The following is a 17,185-nucleotide window of genomic DNA, read 5'->3' on the forward strand; positions in this document are numbered from 1 at the left end:
CAACACATCCAATAAAGAAAGTGGATGATCAAATTAAGAAGCCAAATTGAAAAATGAAAGATCCAAGTAAACGTGGAAATAACCCATTCAGGGCGGGAACCCCTTTAGGTGTTTTAAGCATCACGTTATACTATATATATAGCTATTGAACTTTAGCTACAAGCGCTACGAGCTTGTAGGTCTGCTATTTTTGAAAAATCGTGAAAATGTGACACAAATCTTTGAATATATATTCTTTCAGAGCAAACGTTTTTGCCTCTGGGGGGTATTTATATGCAAATATCATGACCAATGGCATTGCAAGACTAAACAATGAACATCAATGATGATGTTTAGGTGAAAAAAGAACAGAAAAAATAAATAAATAAATAAAAATGTTGACCAAAAGCATCGCTGGGGCTTAGAGTTGAATCGAGTAGAATCAGTCTCGGTCGAAATGGGATAAAGTGGTGTCTGGACTGAACACGGAGGAAGGGAATGGTGAGTAATCCTAACAGCACTGGGGAGTTTGCTTGCGAGACAGAAAAACTTCCCTCATATGATGGAGGCTAAAGTGCTTTCAGTTTCTAACAACTTTTGTGCCTGTTATAGGGGCCTGTGGGAGAGGGAACACGGAAATGTAATTGAAGAAAAAGAGCAGGTTTTCTACAACCTCTGGACTCACAGAGAAACCCAGTAAGCACTGTAAGAAATTACCATCCCACAACTTTCAATTTACAATTTACAATTTAGGCATTTAGCAGACGCTCTTAATCCAGAGCGATTTACATTAAGCAATAACAAAAGCATGGCATACATCACATATATAAAAAGTAGTTATCATGAATCATGCGTAAACTAAGAACGTAACAGTGGAGTATCTATGTAAACTATACATACTATACTATATATAGAATATAGAATATATAGTTCTGACTGTGATGGGAAGTGCATTCCATAGTTTTGGAGCCAGAAGGGAGAAGAGTTTGGGACGTGTGGAGCGTTGTCCCGGCGTTTTTAGTGAAGGTACCTCCAGCTTCCCTGCGTTGGCTGATCTGAGTGCGCGGGAGGGTTTGTAGGGTACGATCATACTTGTGAGATATGGGGGAGCCATGCCTTTCGTCGTGATTTTTTCCTTTTTTCCCCCCAGTTTTTCATGTGTTTATGAGGTGATATAGTAGTTCATTAGATCCCTTGGTGTGGTTGTTAAGTGCAATGATGTCTTCCCTTTGTATTTAGGGTTTCTTCCTGGAGGATGAAACCTTGACAGTCAAATGTGCCAAAAACAGTGATATAGTGACATCACAATATCATCCCCTGCCCTAACCCCTCCCCCTTTATCATACAACAACAGCTGTGGGTGCGGCTTCAGTTCGGCTTCAAATACAAATACTGTCCACTTTTTTAAATAATTATTTCTCCTTATATAATAATAATAAATCACGGCACTCCATCTTTAACAGAACTAATATGCCCATACGATAAATACATAAACACTATTTCTCCGGCAGGAAAATTAGCAATTAGATTTAGAGTGATGTGTGTCGTAAATAACTGTGACAGCAAACCTCATCTCAACTCATTAACTATAGCTCTGCTCCATGAAGTGTACTTATACGTATAAGTGTGTGTGTGTGTGTGTGTGTGTGTGTGTGTGTGTGTGTGTGTGTGTGTGTGTGTGTGTGTGTGTGTTTTTGTGCATGTGAGCTCGGACGTGTGTGTGTGTGTGTGTGTGTGTGTGTGTGTGTGTGTGTGTGTGTGTGTGTGTGTGTGTGTGTGTGTGTGTTGTGGTGTTGTGAGTTTGGGAGATGGAGAAATGAAACGGGTGCATTCCAGAGGCATTACAGAGGCAGAAGGACAGCATAAGAAAATAGATAAATAGACAAATGCTTCTCAACAGCATCCAGGGATCCAAATGGACCATTATTATGGGTCTGTAACTCTGAGTTCAAAAATCAGGGAGTATTCTGAAAAGAAGAGGTTGGACTCCACCCGCCATGGTGGTGCAGATATACTGTAGCCGTCTAAAACACAGTGCTGACGTATAGTGTTGAAAAAATAAAAATAAATATTATACTGTATACACATATTACAAATGACTTCACGGGTAAAACAAGCCCATAGTTGCATAAGAAGCAAACTTGGCAACACTGCTGACGTGCTGTATCTGTCTAGCATGGGGCAGACATGTACTGTAGCTGTCCAGCAGATGTACTGTACTGTAGCTGTGTAACATGGTGCACAGATGTGCTCTAATACAGTGGTTTTCAAACATTTTCATGTCAAGGACCACCATGTATTTACCCACAGATCCCCATTTGAAAATATTTTCAAAACAGGCTCATAACATGACACATTGATTGATTGATTGAATGACTGACTGACTGACTGACTGACTGACTGACTGACTGACTGACTGACTGACAACAAGCATATGTACAAAACAAAAGTTGCATCTCATCATCATCATTTTTCGACTGCGGTCGAGATCATGGATTCCACAATGCTACGCCAGACTTCCCGGTCCTTCATTGCCACCCCCAGTTCCTGCCTACTGAAGCACGGGTCCTTCATTGCCAGTTGCATCTAAATACATATTTAGAAAAACTAGAACTAGACCCAATCAATTTGTAAGCCTGTAGATTGGCTATTTTCCGAATAGCTGACGTATAAAATAAGCTAAAATGTGGTTACATTGATTTTGATGCTATATTAATCGATTCCATGCCACCATTGATACGCTCGTATCTGGCACAGCCGGGTTTAAGCTCTATATACTATAGATTGCTCGAGTTTGGCATAGATTGTGTTTTAACAAAGTTTGCTTGGACCCCATGGAACCCACTTAAATAGCCCTGGGGGTCCCCGGACCCCACTTTGAGAAACACTCGTCTGGCAGATATAGCTATAGCTGCGTACATCCCCCAGTGATTCTCAACCCTTTTAATTTCAAGGAATAATTCATAATTCATAATAATTTCTCAATAATTCATCATTTCAAATATGCATTAGGCCACTGACCCCCATTGGACCCCAATCTACCCAACCCTTAGTGTCATGGTGACTCTGACTGTACAAATGGAAGGGGCCATTTGGTTCCATTTATACAGTGGTGGAGTTACAGACTACTCAAGGAGCCCCGTGGGTCGCGCTGAGAGCCAGTGTTCTTAACCCACGGGAAAGTTTCTTCCGCCCAGCTGCCGAGGAAGACGTCTCCATCCTCATTTTCAGCTTCACTTATCACAGTCCAGGGCCCTAAATATTTCAGGTGCTCAGTTTTGTTTTTGCAGAGCCGTCAACCTGCCATGTCTTGTATTTATGGGCTTGTATAATGGCTTTTGCCACTATTTTGTCTTACCATGGAGTAGTGGTTAAGAAAATGCTTTTTTTTCCCTCCAATACAAATTGAAGTCTGCACTCATCACTCGATTGTCACTCTTTTACATCTAATGGCGACTGTTGTAACCTTTCACGTCATCCTCCAGTGTGTCTCGGAGCTCCAGACTCTCTGGGGGAGGGAACCTCAGCCCTTCCTCTCAGACCTTGAGAGACCCCGTAAAGTCCCTGTCCTTCACACTCCTGCAAACCTGCACACATCTGTATTTGTCACATCCCTGTGCTGCCGGTTTCACTCCTATACTTATTTTGAGAGAGAGAGAGAGAGCCCAGAGAGATAGACAGAGAGGGAGAGAGAGAGAGGGGGGGAGGAGACATGAGACAGACTCCCAAGTTATGTCTGTCTGTGCGTCAGAATGATTGATACCGTGGCAGATGGTTTCAGCCGCTCAGGTGCACCACACACCGCTATGTGGGCGGAAGCGTCTATACTTTGTGTGCAGGATTCATTCCAGGAGAGCACGCCGCACTCGTGTGAGCCATTACCATAATGTGGAGGAGACCAGATGATAAGTCCTACTCTCATGTCCTATATCACCACCGGTTCTACTCTTAGCACTATCTCCTTCAGAGGTGTTATTATAGCAGCTCGGAGGAAACGAGGTCCTTGCTGGAGGCTTCAGTGCCGTCAGAGAGTTGGAGAGATTGAGGCAATCCCCTGCATACTCCATTTATTTTTATACCATCTCTCCGTGGTGACTTCCTATTAGGCTGCTGGTTCCAGTGATTTTACTGTCACAACACATCTTACTCCACCAATAAATAATATAATAATACATCATACGGATGCACAGTGGTGGAATAGGTACTCGAGTAAAAGTCCTGTATTAAAAATTGTAAAAGTACAAACGTATTGGCATCACAATGTACTTACAGTACCAAAGTAAAAGTACTCGGTGAATGGCTCCTTTTTTTGTGTGTGTGTTCAAATATTTCAATATTCAGTGATTTGGGTGATTTGGAAAACCACCCAGTCCGCCCCGGTAACAAAATGTGCACATGCACGCTCTACAGTGGGGGGAAGTGCAACAGGCCAACAGCATGTGCACCAAGGCCCGCCCCCACTCGATCATGATTGGAGGAAGGCCCCACTCATCCTGATTGGATGAAGGTTTTGCCACACGCCACCAAAACTGAAACTAGGGTTTTTTGACCCCAGGGGCTCACTGGGGACAGGGAGGAACTCCTTATATGGTCAGCACACTCTATAGTAGGGAGGATTATCCAGAAAAAAAGAAAAAATAAGTGATATTTGAATTAAGTCAAATCACTGAATATACCTTTAATAAAACTCTTTGAACTTGTGACTTGTTCACGTCACGGAAAAGACGTGCTATGATTTGCCAGTGGTCACTTGAGTTTGCAAGTGTGAAGTGCAACTGTGAGTTTCACAGGCAGCCTTTTTCCATGCAGGCCCCTGAAGCCACTGGCAGCCAGACATCAAGTGGTCTCAGCATCATGTGAGCCCCGGTAGACAGGCTGGAGTCAGCTCAATCAATCCTCCCCCCTAAACAACACCATGCACACAAAACACCGCCTCCGGCTAATTGGCGTCGAGACTGGTTTGAGGACAAGAAGGAACCGATGTCGGCACAAAAGCACCGCCATTAGCCGCGGAGACGGCTTATGGCAAAATGTTTGGCAGTGTATGAACCCTGTGGTAGAGAACCAGTACCGAATGACACCAGAATGACACTAGAATGATGCTAGAATGAACCGACTCATGAAACTCTCAGAAGGGCTGGGAATGTGCACTTAGATAGTGTTGAGAGATGGTCCTTTTACCTTACCAACTTCAGGGAAGATGTTAACCACTTAAAGGTATATTCAGTGATTTGACTTAATCTAAATATCACTTATTTTTTTTCTGGATAATCCTCCCTACTATAGAGTGTGCTGACCATATAAGGAGTTCCTCCCTGTCCCCAGTGAGCCCCTGGGGTCAAAAAACCCTAGTTTCAGTTTTGGTGGCGGGTGGCAAAGCCTTCATCCAATCAGGATGAGAGGGGCCTTCCTCCAATCATGATCGAGTGGGGGCGGGCCTTGATGCACATGCTGTTGGCCTGTTGCACTTCCCCCCACTGTAGAGCGTGCATGTGCACATTTTGTGCTCACTCAAATCACTGAATGCTCCTTTAATACTTAACTTAATACTTAATACTTAGTCGACTGGGGTCTCCCAGGGCTCCATACTAGTTACTCCAGTACTTACCCTGTTCCTCAATTCTCTTTGTCTGTTTGTTCACCCCGAGGGGAGGGGGGGGGGGATCGTGTGGCGCAGTGGCAAAGTGCCTGCCCACCACCACGGAGGCTGTGGGTTCAAATCCACCATGGTGCATCCGGCTTTATCGAGTGTGACTATACCTAAACAATTGGCCCGTGTTCGGGGAAGGGAGGGCAGGGATCCTGGCATGCCCCCAGCAGGGAGCGCTGGCCGGGAGGAGCAGGACAAAGGCTCCACGTCCTCCCGGTGGGGGATCCTCACTGGCAGGTGAGTATGTAGGGTACCAGCAGTGACAACACAAAGATGTGTATGGTGGAGGAATCAATTGGCATAACGATTAATGTTTTAAGATAAATAAGACTTAATAAAATGTTCACCACCGAATAAGGACACACTTACCCTAGAGTGTGTGTATGTACCCACACATCTTTTTTTCCAGAGGCTAATTGCCTGAGCATTGAAAGGCAGAAAGTACAGCCCCAGTGGGAAGCCAGCCATGTAAAATCAATGGCGATTTGTGCGATGGCTCCTCAAGTGAGAGGCCAGTGGGCTGTGTGCTGCTGAGGCAGGCATGCTGTGCAGGACACAGCTTGATTGATGCATGAATACTAGATGGATGATTCTGCCAAGTCAGAACCTCACCTGCATACGGATACACTTAAGAGACATGGAGGTCCACAGTACATGTATGCATATGCATTATGCATGCACACGCACGTGCACATACACACGCACGCACTCACACACACACAGAGTAAAACTTATTAAAGCCTGCTTTAATGTAACCCAGTCACATACTGTATTTTCTCTTACTTATGTGTGTCCACATACACAGACACACAGAGACACACGCACGCACGCACACACATAAACATTTGTTGCTCAACACAGATTTTACTGAATTTAATCCAATGTGGCCAAGCCGAGGCTGAAAAAAAGAAAAGAAAAAAAAACATCAACCAATAATAACACCAGTAGGGAGTTATAAGTGTACTTACTTGGACCGCTTTTTTCTGACTGTACCAAATATCTTCGCCAAAATACAAAAAATAGCAAAGTTGTTTGTAGCTCAGCGAATGTTCCCCCCCAGAATAGGCATGCTGGGGTTAAAAGGGGTTAACTCCTCAAGAGACTCAAGACATGACAGGTGAATTCCTCTTTCAGACTCTTGAGTTGCTTGTCTGACATGACAGTCCAGTGTTCTTTCGGGGCAATTTTAGATTGTCTGATGATGTCTACAACATTTAAGAGGCTAATGGACGACTTTAACCAGACTGATGGACAGATACGTAATATTTGTTCAAGTCCTGTGTCTTTCTGTGGACTGGTGGTGTATCGATCTTTGGAGGTGGTGATGTAGACAGAGTGTTGCCAAGTAAGATTTCTCTGGAAGAGCAGCATTTCTAGGACATCTGTGTTAGGTCTGAAACTATCAGGGTGACAAACCAATGGTCCATTGCTTATCAAAAACAGCTAAAGGTGTCATTGGTTGCCTGGTGGTTGGAAATACTGTCCAGTAAGGGTCACGTGTTTGTCCTTTGCAACCGCCACTTCCATGTTGATGGAAGTGTCCTTGAACCGGTCACTGGACTGCTGTATGCTTGTCTGCACTGACCCCTCAGAAGATAAAATGTACAGTATGCTAGTCTCAGTTTCACCTGTCTTTTCGAAACCACATTCTATACGTCATCTGTTCCGTATAAAGGTTAAATGGTGTATACAAAGTCTCTGAAACATAGCTTTTATTTGTATCTTTTTTATCACTATTAAAGTGAATAAAAGTCACATCAACACCAAAAGTTATTGATATTATTGATTTCACCTCCTCCCGCATGAATGGGAAGCAGCTAAATTGGGTTCCATTCAGTCACACCTCATCCATTATCTACTAGTCCAACTCTCTTTGCTTAATATGCTGTAGTCCCTGATGTAATTGCCTCCAGCAGGTCGAAGGCATGTGAGAGTATTTTTGCACTCTGTCCGTCCGTGTGTGTGCGTGCGTCCATCCGTCCGTCTGCGTACAGCTAATCTCCGGCACCGTTAACCCGGTCGATGCCAAACTTTACACAGACACACACTCCCTGCATGCCAACGACGAACCTCTGCCCCAAAAACAGCCTGTTATAGCGCCACCATGAGGCCGATTTCCACATGTTTACCTATAACTGCACAGATCTTCTTGAAACGTTGCATGCACACTCCCTAGAGGCCAACGAAAAACCTTTGACCTGCCTTTTATAGCGCCACCAGGAGGCCAACTTTTGTAAAACAAATTATTTTTATATTACTCCTCCAGATTCTGTCCAAACATCCCGCAAATCGTTACACAGTATCTCCTCTATAGTCATGTGTTCAAGCCGGATCTGTCCGATATTTCATATTCCATCCTAATTGCCTAACATTGGTTTCCGAAGTTTGCAGGATTGGCCCGTTTTGAACAAAAATCATGAACGCAGCGTGCAATTTACGTGACATTTTTCACACACTTTCCTACTAGGCAGAGGAATAAATAAAGGTGGATTTTTGCTAAACACATTTTTGGAACAAAATGCCTCAAATTGTCCAAGAGGCCACGATAACCTGATCTGGCCTGGTGGAGACCTGTGCCCCGAGGTGCACTTTTTCTAGTTTAGCTATGAATCCTTTTCTGCTTCATATCACGTAAAGATGCAGACAGGACTATTGTGTCTGACCTGTCAACCTGTCAGTACCCATAAGCTAACAAAGGCGTTTCCTTGAATTTCTGTTTCTGACTTGCAGGCCGCATTCCAGCATTAAGTGTGTGCCTCAGGCATGGTGCTGTGAGTGTGTGTCAGAAATGTTTGAATAGGGCCTGGGCCGTGGCTCAGCGGTCCAGGCACCTTGGCTGGTAACCCAGTCTGGCAGTGTGCCGCGGGTTTGACTCCCGATCCCGACGGCCTTCACTGCATGTCACCCCCCCATCTCTCTCCCCATTTCCTGTCAGCCTACTGTCTGTCCCACCATAAAAAATATAAAATAAAAGGCGAAAGCCACACAAAAAAAACATTTAAATAAAAAAAAGAAATGTTTGAATAGTGCTTTGAGCATTGTGGTGTCAGTCATGATGTCTAGACTCTAGTACCTTGGAGACCTCTGGAAGCTTTGTGAGGACTTTATTAAGGTCCTTGGCTGCCTTTCATTACGTGGTATTCATTATGGTGAGGGTACGCTTGTTCAGCCATTGCTTTCGTACCTCAGCCATGACTCAGACTTTATATTTGTCTGAACTTTTGGAGCCCTATACACCCCACAAAGGCCACTGAGGTCAGCCAACGAGTTGCCGAAGGTTCCTGGAACCATGAGGAGTAGGAATGACCGCGCAATTACTGCTGCCGCCCCTAGCCTTTGGCCTACCCTTCTATATACAGTAAGAAGTGCCAATTCTACAGAGACTTTTTAAATCCCTTCTTAAAACGCTTTTATTCCTTAGCTTTTAACCATACTTAAGTTTGTTGCACTTGCATACTTTATTGTTGATGTTTTTAGTTTTCACCCTGTACAGCACAGCACTCAATTCCGATTATAAATAAAGCTTGATTTTCGTCCTCGCTATTGCTGCCATGATGTGCAAACCCACCTTCCAAGAGCAGACTAATCTGGAATTTGCGTGTATTCCCACATTCCCGAAATCAGTATAGCTATTGAATGGGATTCATCATCTGAAACCATAAAACTCTCTCAACTTTGGTGATGTAAAGCGACGCAACACATCACGCAGTGATTTCATTGAGATAAATCTTGTGTCCCTAGTGAATGATTATAAAAATCTCTATAAACTGGCATGTACTATATGAATCCTTATATGCTTAATATTAAGACAAGGGAAAGAATTTAGGAGTAAGAAATATAGTCTGCAACACTGGTAAGGAATAACTCCACTGGTTTATTAATTCAACGTTTCGATCACTGGGATCTTCTTCAGAAAGAATTTAGGAGTGCAACTGTTAATCAAACTAATGAATTTAATGGATTATTAAAAATAAATATATTTGACTAATAATCGATGTTGGGGAAAGAAATCATATAATTCATGTAAAACAAATGTTTTATTAAAGTAATATAAATTAAAATGCACTTCTCAGTTCTTCCATCCGAATAGGTAATCGAAAGAACAATCGCTATGAAATAAATGTATGAGTTGCATCCCTAAAATACTTCGTGCTGTACTATGAGCTTGTAGATCTGCTATTTTCCTAAAAAAATGAAAAATGTTTAACTCTATGATTCTGGAGGTCCCGGAAAAAAACATATTTTCAGATAGTGGCCAAATATATATCAATTTGGGGGTCGTTGACATGAAAATGTTTGAGAACCACCGCCTTAGGCCTCTCTCTCTCTCTCTCTCTCTCTCTCTCTCTCTCTCTCTCTCTCTCTCTAAATCAATTTCAAAGGAAAGGATAAAATAAAGGATCTTTATTGGCATTGGCATGAGTTTACATTGCCAAAGCAAAAGTGGAACAAGACAATCAAGATAAAACAATGTATGTACAAATAAATATTGAATATAAATAGGGATAAAATAGAGGTGTAAACAGAGCTGTGTTACATTAACATTTTGGGTAATACTATCTTGTGAAACTATAAAAAGATCTCTGCCAGACATTTTCAGGCAGAGATAGTTATACATCCATATAGGACGACATTAGCTTTATACTTTTGAAAGTTGACAGCAGCATTTCAATGTTTTTGCATTGTTGACAAGTAGCAGCAATTTATTCAAATTGAATTGAATTAAAGTTAGTTGCTCTGTTTATGACAGTATGTCTATGTACCGAGGTCATTTGCTGTAAACAGGTGTAGTCCCGTTTGTTTTCTGTCTGGTGGTTGTGCTTGTGTTAGTCCCAGAACTAGCTGGCTGAGGGGACATCTTTCCAGGGATTCACGGTGTGAGAGCTGAGGGCCTTTTTGTGGAGCGTGTCTGGTTCACTTTCCTTTAGGTGGTTATAGAATTTCAATGCACTCTTTTGGGTTTTGATAATTAGTGGGTATCGTCCTAAGTCTGCTCTGCATGCGTTATTTGGCGTTTTCAGTTGGATGCGGAGAATGGATTTGGTCTCAATTTGGTGTTTATCCCATTTTTCAGGGTCTTGATCGGCAAGTGGGCCCCAGACTTCGCAACTATAGAGGGAAATGGGTTCCATCACTCTCTCTCTCTCTCTCCCTCTCCCAGGTACTCCTTCCAGGACGAGGAGGACATGTTCATGGTGGTGGACCTGCTGTTAGGAGGTGACCTGCGCTACCACCTGCAGCAGAACGTGCACTTCTCTGAGGTGACGGTGAAGCTCTACATCTGCGAGGTGGCCCTGGCGCTGGGCTACCTGCGCAGCAAGCGCATCATACACAGGTAGGATATGGACGGACGGACAGCCAAGGCTATCGGCTTCTTTGTCCACTGCTCCTTTGCATCGCTAGTACACGCAATTAAGGGTTGTGTACGAAACCTTTGACATTGTGCCGTCTTTATTCATTCACAAAAGCAGTCACCGTTTTAATTTCAAGGAATCCTAGTTGAATATATATATATATTAGGCCACTGACTCTGATTTGATATCTCCGGGACTCCAAGTAGTACACTGTATGTGCTCATTTAACACTGAGAGTGTACGAATGGAACCAAATTGACCTGTAAGGGTCAATTTGTTTTATTTGTACACTCTCAGAGAGAGGGCCCTAAACCCGACATTGAAAAACAGTGCACAAAAAGGTTTTGTTGAAGGTTTGGCTATACTAACCTGCAAGGATGGTGAATAAAATGTTTTCCAGTGAGCTGTTGCTTCAGGCTCATTCGTTCATCACAGGGTTTTTCACCACTAAGCTGATTCACATTTGTGAGGTTACATTCAGTAGTTCAGTATGACTTCAGTCCAGTTAGCCAAAGAGCAGGGTCCACTCAAGCAGTAGAATTTAATTTAAGTTAATTGCCTTGCTCAAATGCGCCTTAACGGAGAGAAAAGAACAAGAAGGGGGTCAGCCCTATATGTTCCACAAGAACCACAGTATGGCTGTTTATAGCATCCATCCTCGACTCCGTCTGCACTCCCTTGGGTCCTCATAGTAATATACACCCACCAAGAGTGAAGTCGATCAGATGAACAGTGCTCGAGCTACACAAAAGAAAGTCAGATAGACATGCAGAAAGATAGATTCCTGGAATTAATAAATAGCTTCTCCAGTTTAGTTTTTTCCTGCACTGCTGTTTTTCCTCAACAGCCTCCAACTGCTACCTCACCCAATATATTTTCCTCCATCTGTTCCTTTTCTGCCACCTCTCCGGCTTGTCTTTCTCCTGCCTTTCCCACCGATGAAGCGAGCAGTCACTGTCTGTGCTATAGCTTCTCCTTTGCTCTCCACCTGCAGCCTGTTGTTCCACCGTGCTGCTGTGAGTGCTCTGCCCCCCAGCACGGCAAGGTCAAACAGGCTTGACATGGGAGGCCATACCTGACACAACAGTTTACCCTGAGACAGCTGAGTAAGATATTCATGAAACACCTCACTTTCCACCTATGCTGCCCCCGGACGCCCGACCCAATCTGCAAAATGCGTATTAAGTGCTTTTCGGGCAGAAATATGTGCTGCATCATACAGCCCAAAGCTATCATTTTAAGTTGTTTAAATCACTCTTGGTGCATGGGTAATTCTGTTAGAGAGTCGAGACACTGAGAAAATACATGGGGGTAAACCGCTGGTTCCCAACGTGTGGTTCGGGTGACCACCAGGGGACCTGAGGAGTTACAGGTCTGTAACACCTGGACTGTACACATGGACCTGTATTTGGTTCCATTTGTACACTCTCAGAGTTAAAGTAGAAATTAGGAGTAGATTGAGGGCCCAGAGATGAAAAAAAAGGGGAAAAAAATCAAAGGTGGTCCTAATGCATTTTAAACTAGGGCTCCTTGAATCACTGGTGTGAACTGAATGACTTAGGAATGTTTGAAATGTTGACCAGATGAAGACAGCTGAAGGCTGTCAATCCTTATTTGCTTCATACGTATCGAATTCAGTTCGGACATGAAAGACTGTAGGTGAGTCTCTCCGGAGTTGAACCTTTTCATCTTTGAGACAACTTGAGATTAGTGTCTTGCACAAGTCAGCATTTTCCCAGACAGGTGAGACTGGTCTCTGTATACGTGGTGTCTTTTTTGCAGATGCTGGAGTGAGGTGTGAACAAGCAGGTTAATGCATACTGTATGACCTTGAGCAATTCACATGTGCATATGACCGCAAAATTCATTTGACACAAGATACACAGTGATTGTAACCTGACTCCGCCAGAAGGGGCAGCAGAGAGTACACTGGGTTCCCCCCTCCTGCTCCCATCTGGGAACTCTCAGGCAGACTTGATGCCCGGGCACAAAACGGCCTGGCCAATCAGCGGCAGCTAGAGGCGGGATCAAGGCAGCACTGTGTATGCCTTGATCCCGCCTCTAGCTGCCGCTGATTAGAATTCACATTTACAGTATGTAACAGACTAAGTAAGATACTAGTCTAAAATTAAGTAAACACTCAGAAAACACTGTGCACATTTTGATCTATATAATGCCATTTAGACGAAGGCTTAATATAATGACGAAAATTGAGTTTAAATGCAACTTTGGTCAACTTTTACATGGTCGTTTGGTCGCACAAATGACCTAGCTGTTCCATCCATCCAGTAGAACAGTTCCCTAACTAACCCCATAGCACCCTTCTACCTCTGACCAATTAACCAGCAGAGCAAAGACAAAGACCTTTCCGTACTGAGTACACCACTACTAATGGTGGGCTTCACTGCTACAGAGCACACCAATTCATCAAGCTCCCTGGATAACAAATTACGCCATTTAAAAGGACGACTTAAAGCAGATTACTCACTTTTTATTCTGTCTCACAAACCCCAAGTGAGAGACCGAGATAAAAGGGAAATGAGAGAAAGAGAGAGAGAGAGATAGAGGAATTATCAATGCGAATTTGCTTATTCATCCGCTCTATGTAGCTATATGCATATTTAAATTATGAATTCTATTTCTGCAGTTGAGTGCGGTGGCGCAGGTGTCGTGTGTCGTGCGTCTAGATGGAATCGGCGACTTTTCAATCTGCATTCATTAGCCTCAAAGTGGAAGTGGCTAATTCTCATCTCATCTCTATGGAAATTCAGTGTAGGATTTCTTCTCTCCGACGGGTTTGTGTTGACGTTGGTGCGGTGGCTGTGTGTGCAGTGCACGTGGGAGAGAGTGTTTTGTGTGTGTGTCCTCGCTGTGGGATGGAAAGCTCATCGAAACTGGAAAAAAAATAACATTTGTTGGATAGATCCAAATATCTAAATAGTAAAACATACAGTATTAATACATTAAAGGTATATTCAGTGATTTGACTTAATTCAAATATCACTTATTTTTTCTTTTTTTCTGGATAATTCTCCCTACTATAGAGTGTGCTGACCATATAAGGAGTTCCTCCCTGTCCCCAGTGAGCCCCTGGGGTCAAAAAACCCTAGTTTCAGTTTGGGCTTTGGGTGGCAAAGCCTTCATCCAATCAGGATGAGAGGGGCCTTCCTCCAATCATGATCGAGTGGGGGCGGGCCTTGGTGCACATGCTGTTGGCCTGTTGCACTTCCCCCCACTGTAGAGCGTGCATGTGCACATTTTGTTACCGGGGCGGACTGGGTGGTTTTCCAAATCACCCAAATCACTGAATGCTCCTTTAAAGATGGAGTGCCACGAATTTCTTCCACCCTAAAACATGATCATCAGGTATTAATACCTAGGTATAAGGTATAATATAAGGAGGAAGATCTTTTTCCAAAAAGTGTACAGTATTTGTTAAAATCATGCTTTTATGTGGACACGCCCACCAGTTCATTAAGTATGCCTGGTTTGCCTGGTGGGTGGTGATGGGTGGTGATCCACCTGAACTGAAGCTGTAGTTGTATGATAAAGGGGGAGGGTTTAGGGGAGGGGCTGATAGTGTGATGTCACTATATTACTGTTTATTTCATTGGCCCGCTTGACTGTCAAGGGTTCAGCCTCCAGGAAGAAACCCGAAATACAAAGTTAATACACCATTGCACATACAAACCGTACGTACTGTCACCTCATAGACACACGAAACACTGGAAAAATACAAAAGTTGTGGCACTGGTCTTAAGTATTAATCAACAAGAGCTTGTTGCCTACAGTATGTGTATGCGTGTTAACCCCTCGGCTATCGGCACCATGTAAAGTAGTTATTTTTGCTACTTTTGTGTGACACTGTAGTATGACGAAGTAGGGCATTAATTGATGTGTGTGTGTGTGTGTGTGTGTGTGTGTGTGTGTGTGTGTGTGTGTGTGTGTGTGTGTGTGTGTGTGTGTGTGTGTGTGTGTGTGTGTACATAATCATCATATTTATTAGTAATACTCACCATACTGATACTGAAACTTATACAGGTGATAATGACAATAAGTGGCATACTCAAAGTGACTAACAATGCCATTAGCAAATATATGACAACACTTGACGGAAGGTTGGAGGAAAGCGTCATATCAACACGGGGAAAGGGCATCTCTGCTGACGACAACACACACCTCCATATTTAACTAGCGTTTTACAGGATAAACAAGAGTATGCTGTTGTACTGCAGATTCCTCTGAGAGCCACTGGCTTTTCCATACAAATACAAGCATGGCCCTGGAGGGGGGGGGGACTGTGACAGAGAAACAATGAGGTCACCTGAAGTAGTTAGCTGCTCTCAACAGCACTTGGTAATTCAAGCAGGACTATGCAAGGGATAATGTATGACGCGGCGGTATCAAACAGTACAGTAGGCCTATACAGTTCACAAAAGACCATTCATCAATTGAATTCAGTCTGACCAGAAGCATGGATAAAACATATCCCCACTGGTGATGATTACACATAATTTAGAAAAAATTACAAGAGAGGGCATATCAAAAGCTGGGGTATGGATCCCCCCAACAAATTGAACCCTGCTGAACAGTATACATTAGTTCAAGTTACAAAAATACTCCTCAAAACGGCAAGGAACATTGAGGTCCAATGCAGATGCTTAAAACCTTAGGATGTTTTCACTCATAAAAGTCCAACGCCAACTTCAAACCAGTTGTGGGTGGGTGTTTATTTTAGGACAAGCATCACTCGGGGGAGCTTCAATTATTAACACCAGACTGATTCTCATTTAGGGGACATCAAGTCAGACTGCACAGGCATCTCTTAGTGGAAGGATTGATGGCAAATGGGAGGAAGGACAGGCATGCGTTCAAGTTAATGTGTGTCTGTCTGTGTACAGCAGTGTTTCTCACAAGGACCCCCAAAATGATACGTATTTGGCCACAAACCTACAGTTAAAAAGATGTGCCATTAACTGCCCTAAGAATAGCTTTGTCAACATTTATCAACATTTTGTGATCTTCTGGAGCTACCAAAGTGCAATTTTTCCAGATGTGTAGTTTCTTTGACTAGAGCTGTTATTAGAAGTGAGGAGTGATGAGGGAGGAATGGATGCACGCAACATAAATGCCGGCATGCACAGCCCTACACACACACAGCCCCAGAAAATATATGGAAAATGGTCAGAACAATGGGCACATCTGACGGATAGGTGCGCTCAGATGCACTATTCTGGCGCAAAAGTCTGACTGTGCCTTGAGAACAAGGAGCTGCAGAGACTGGAGGGACACATACAGTTGGGTGCCACCGATATTGTCCCTTATCATTTGACCCATTTAGGCCTGACCTCAAAATTTAAAAAAATCCTTCTAAATCCTCCAGTTTTCTGAAATAAATATTTTCACGATTTTTCAAAAATAGCAGACCTACAAGCTCGTAGCGCGCCACTCGGTGGCGCGCTATGAGCTTGTAGATCTGCTATTTTCCAATAGCTAAATTATAACAATGTTTAAAACACCAAAAGGGGTTCCCGCCCAAAATGGGTTAACTGTCCTTTTGCGCAGATCACGCAAACCTCAGCAAAAAGAAAAGGACAATATCGATGGCCTCCAACTGTAGGCTGAGTCCTCCATCCACAAGGACATGGTGACCAGCGGCCCTAGACGGATCAATCGGACTAGGGGGATTTGAGAAAGTGACACATATACTGTAAGGATGCAGAAAATATGAATATGAAAGAGCAGGAATAGTCAGAGCTAGATTGATTAAATCATCACAGGACTAATCATCTGTGTGTGCCCCATGCATCACTGCAGTTTATCCATACAGAGAATTGTAGATTGAGGACTATTCTCTCAAACAAAACATCCCATAGCTCAGACCATGAGTCCATGACACAAACACACCAAACCCTATACAGGCTTTAAAGCCCATCAAATTGACCAGGCAACACATCAGATATAAAAAGACAAGCAAAACAGACTGGACGGGGTGAAGGTGTCAGTCAGCGCTGCTCAAACTACTATGCAACATTCAATGAATTTCTGTGTGAACAGAACAATATGTCTCGCATTTCAATTATCAAGGCTGATAGACAGACAGACAGACAGAGGCAAGGCCTTTCTCAAAGGGCTCTTACACTGCATGAAGGCGCGCGAACATATCTTTGTGTAACCAAGTCTTTGTGTAATGAAGCTGCAC

General features: G+C 43.4%; 1 protein-coding gene across 1 annotated transcript in view; it reads left to right on the forward strand.

Moving 5' to 3' along the window:
- The window catches only part of stk32a (serine/threonine kinase 32A), a gene marked incomplete at its 3' end in the record, with an annotated part of 110,879 nt that overhangs the window by 13,325 nt on the left and 80,369 nt on the right, over positions 1-17,185 (forward strand). The window contains exon 2 of the mRNA XM_079508717.1: positions 10,791-10,964. Within this exon, the coding sequence (XP_079364843.1) occupies positions 10,791-10,964 (174 nt within the window). The remainder of the gene's footprint in view (positions 1-10,790; positions 10,965-17,185) is intronic.

The sequence above is a fragment of the Electrona antarctica genome (assembly GCF_951216825.1).
Source record: "Electrona antarctica genome assembly, chromosome: 8".
Classification (NCBI taxonomy): domain Eukaryota; kingdom Metazoa; phylum Chordata; class Actinopteri; order Myctophiformes; family Myctophidae; genus Electrona; species Electrona antarctica.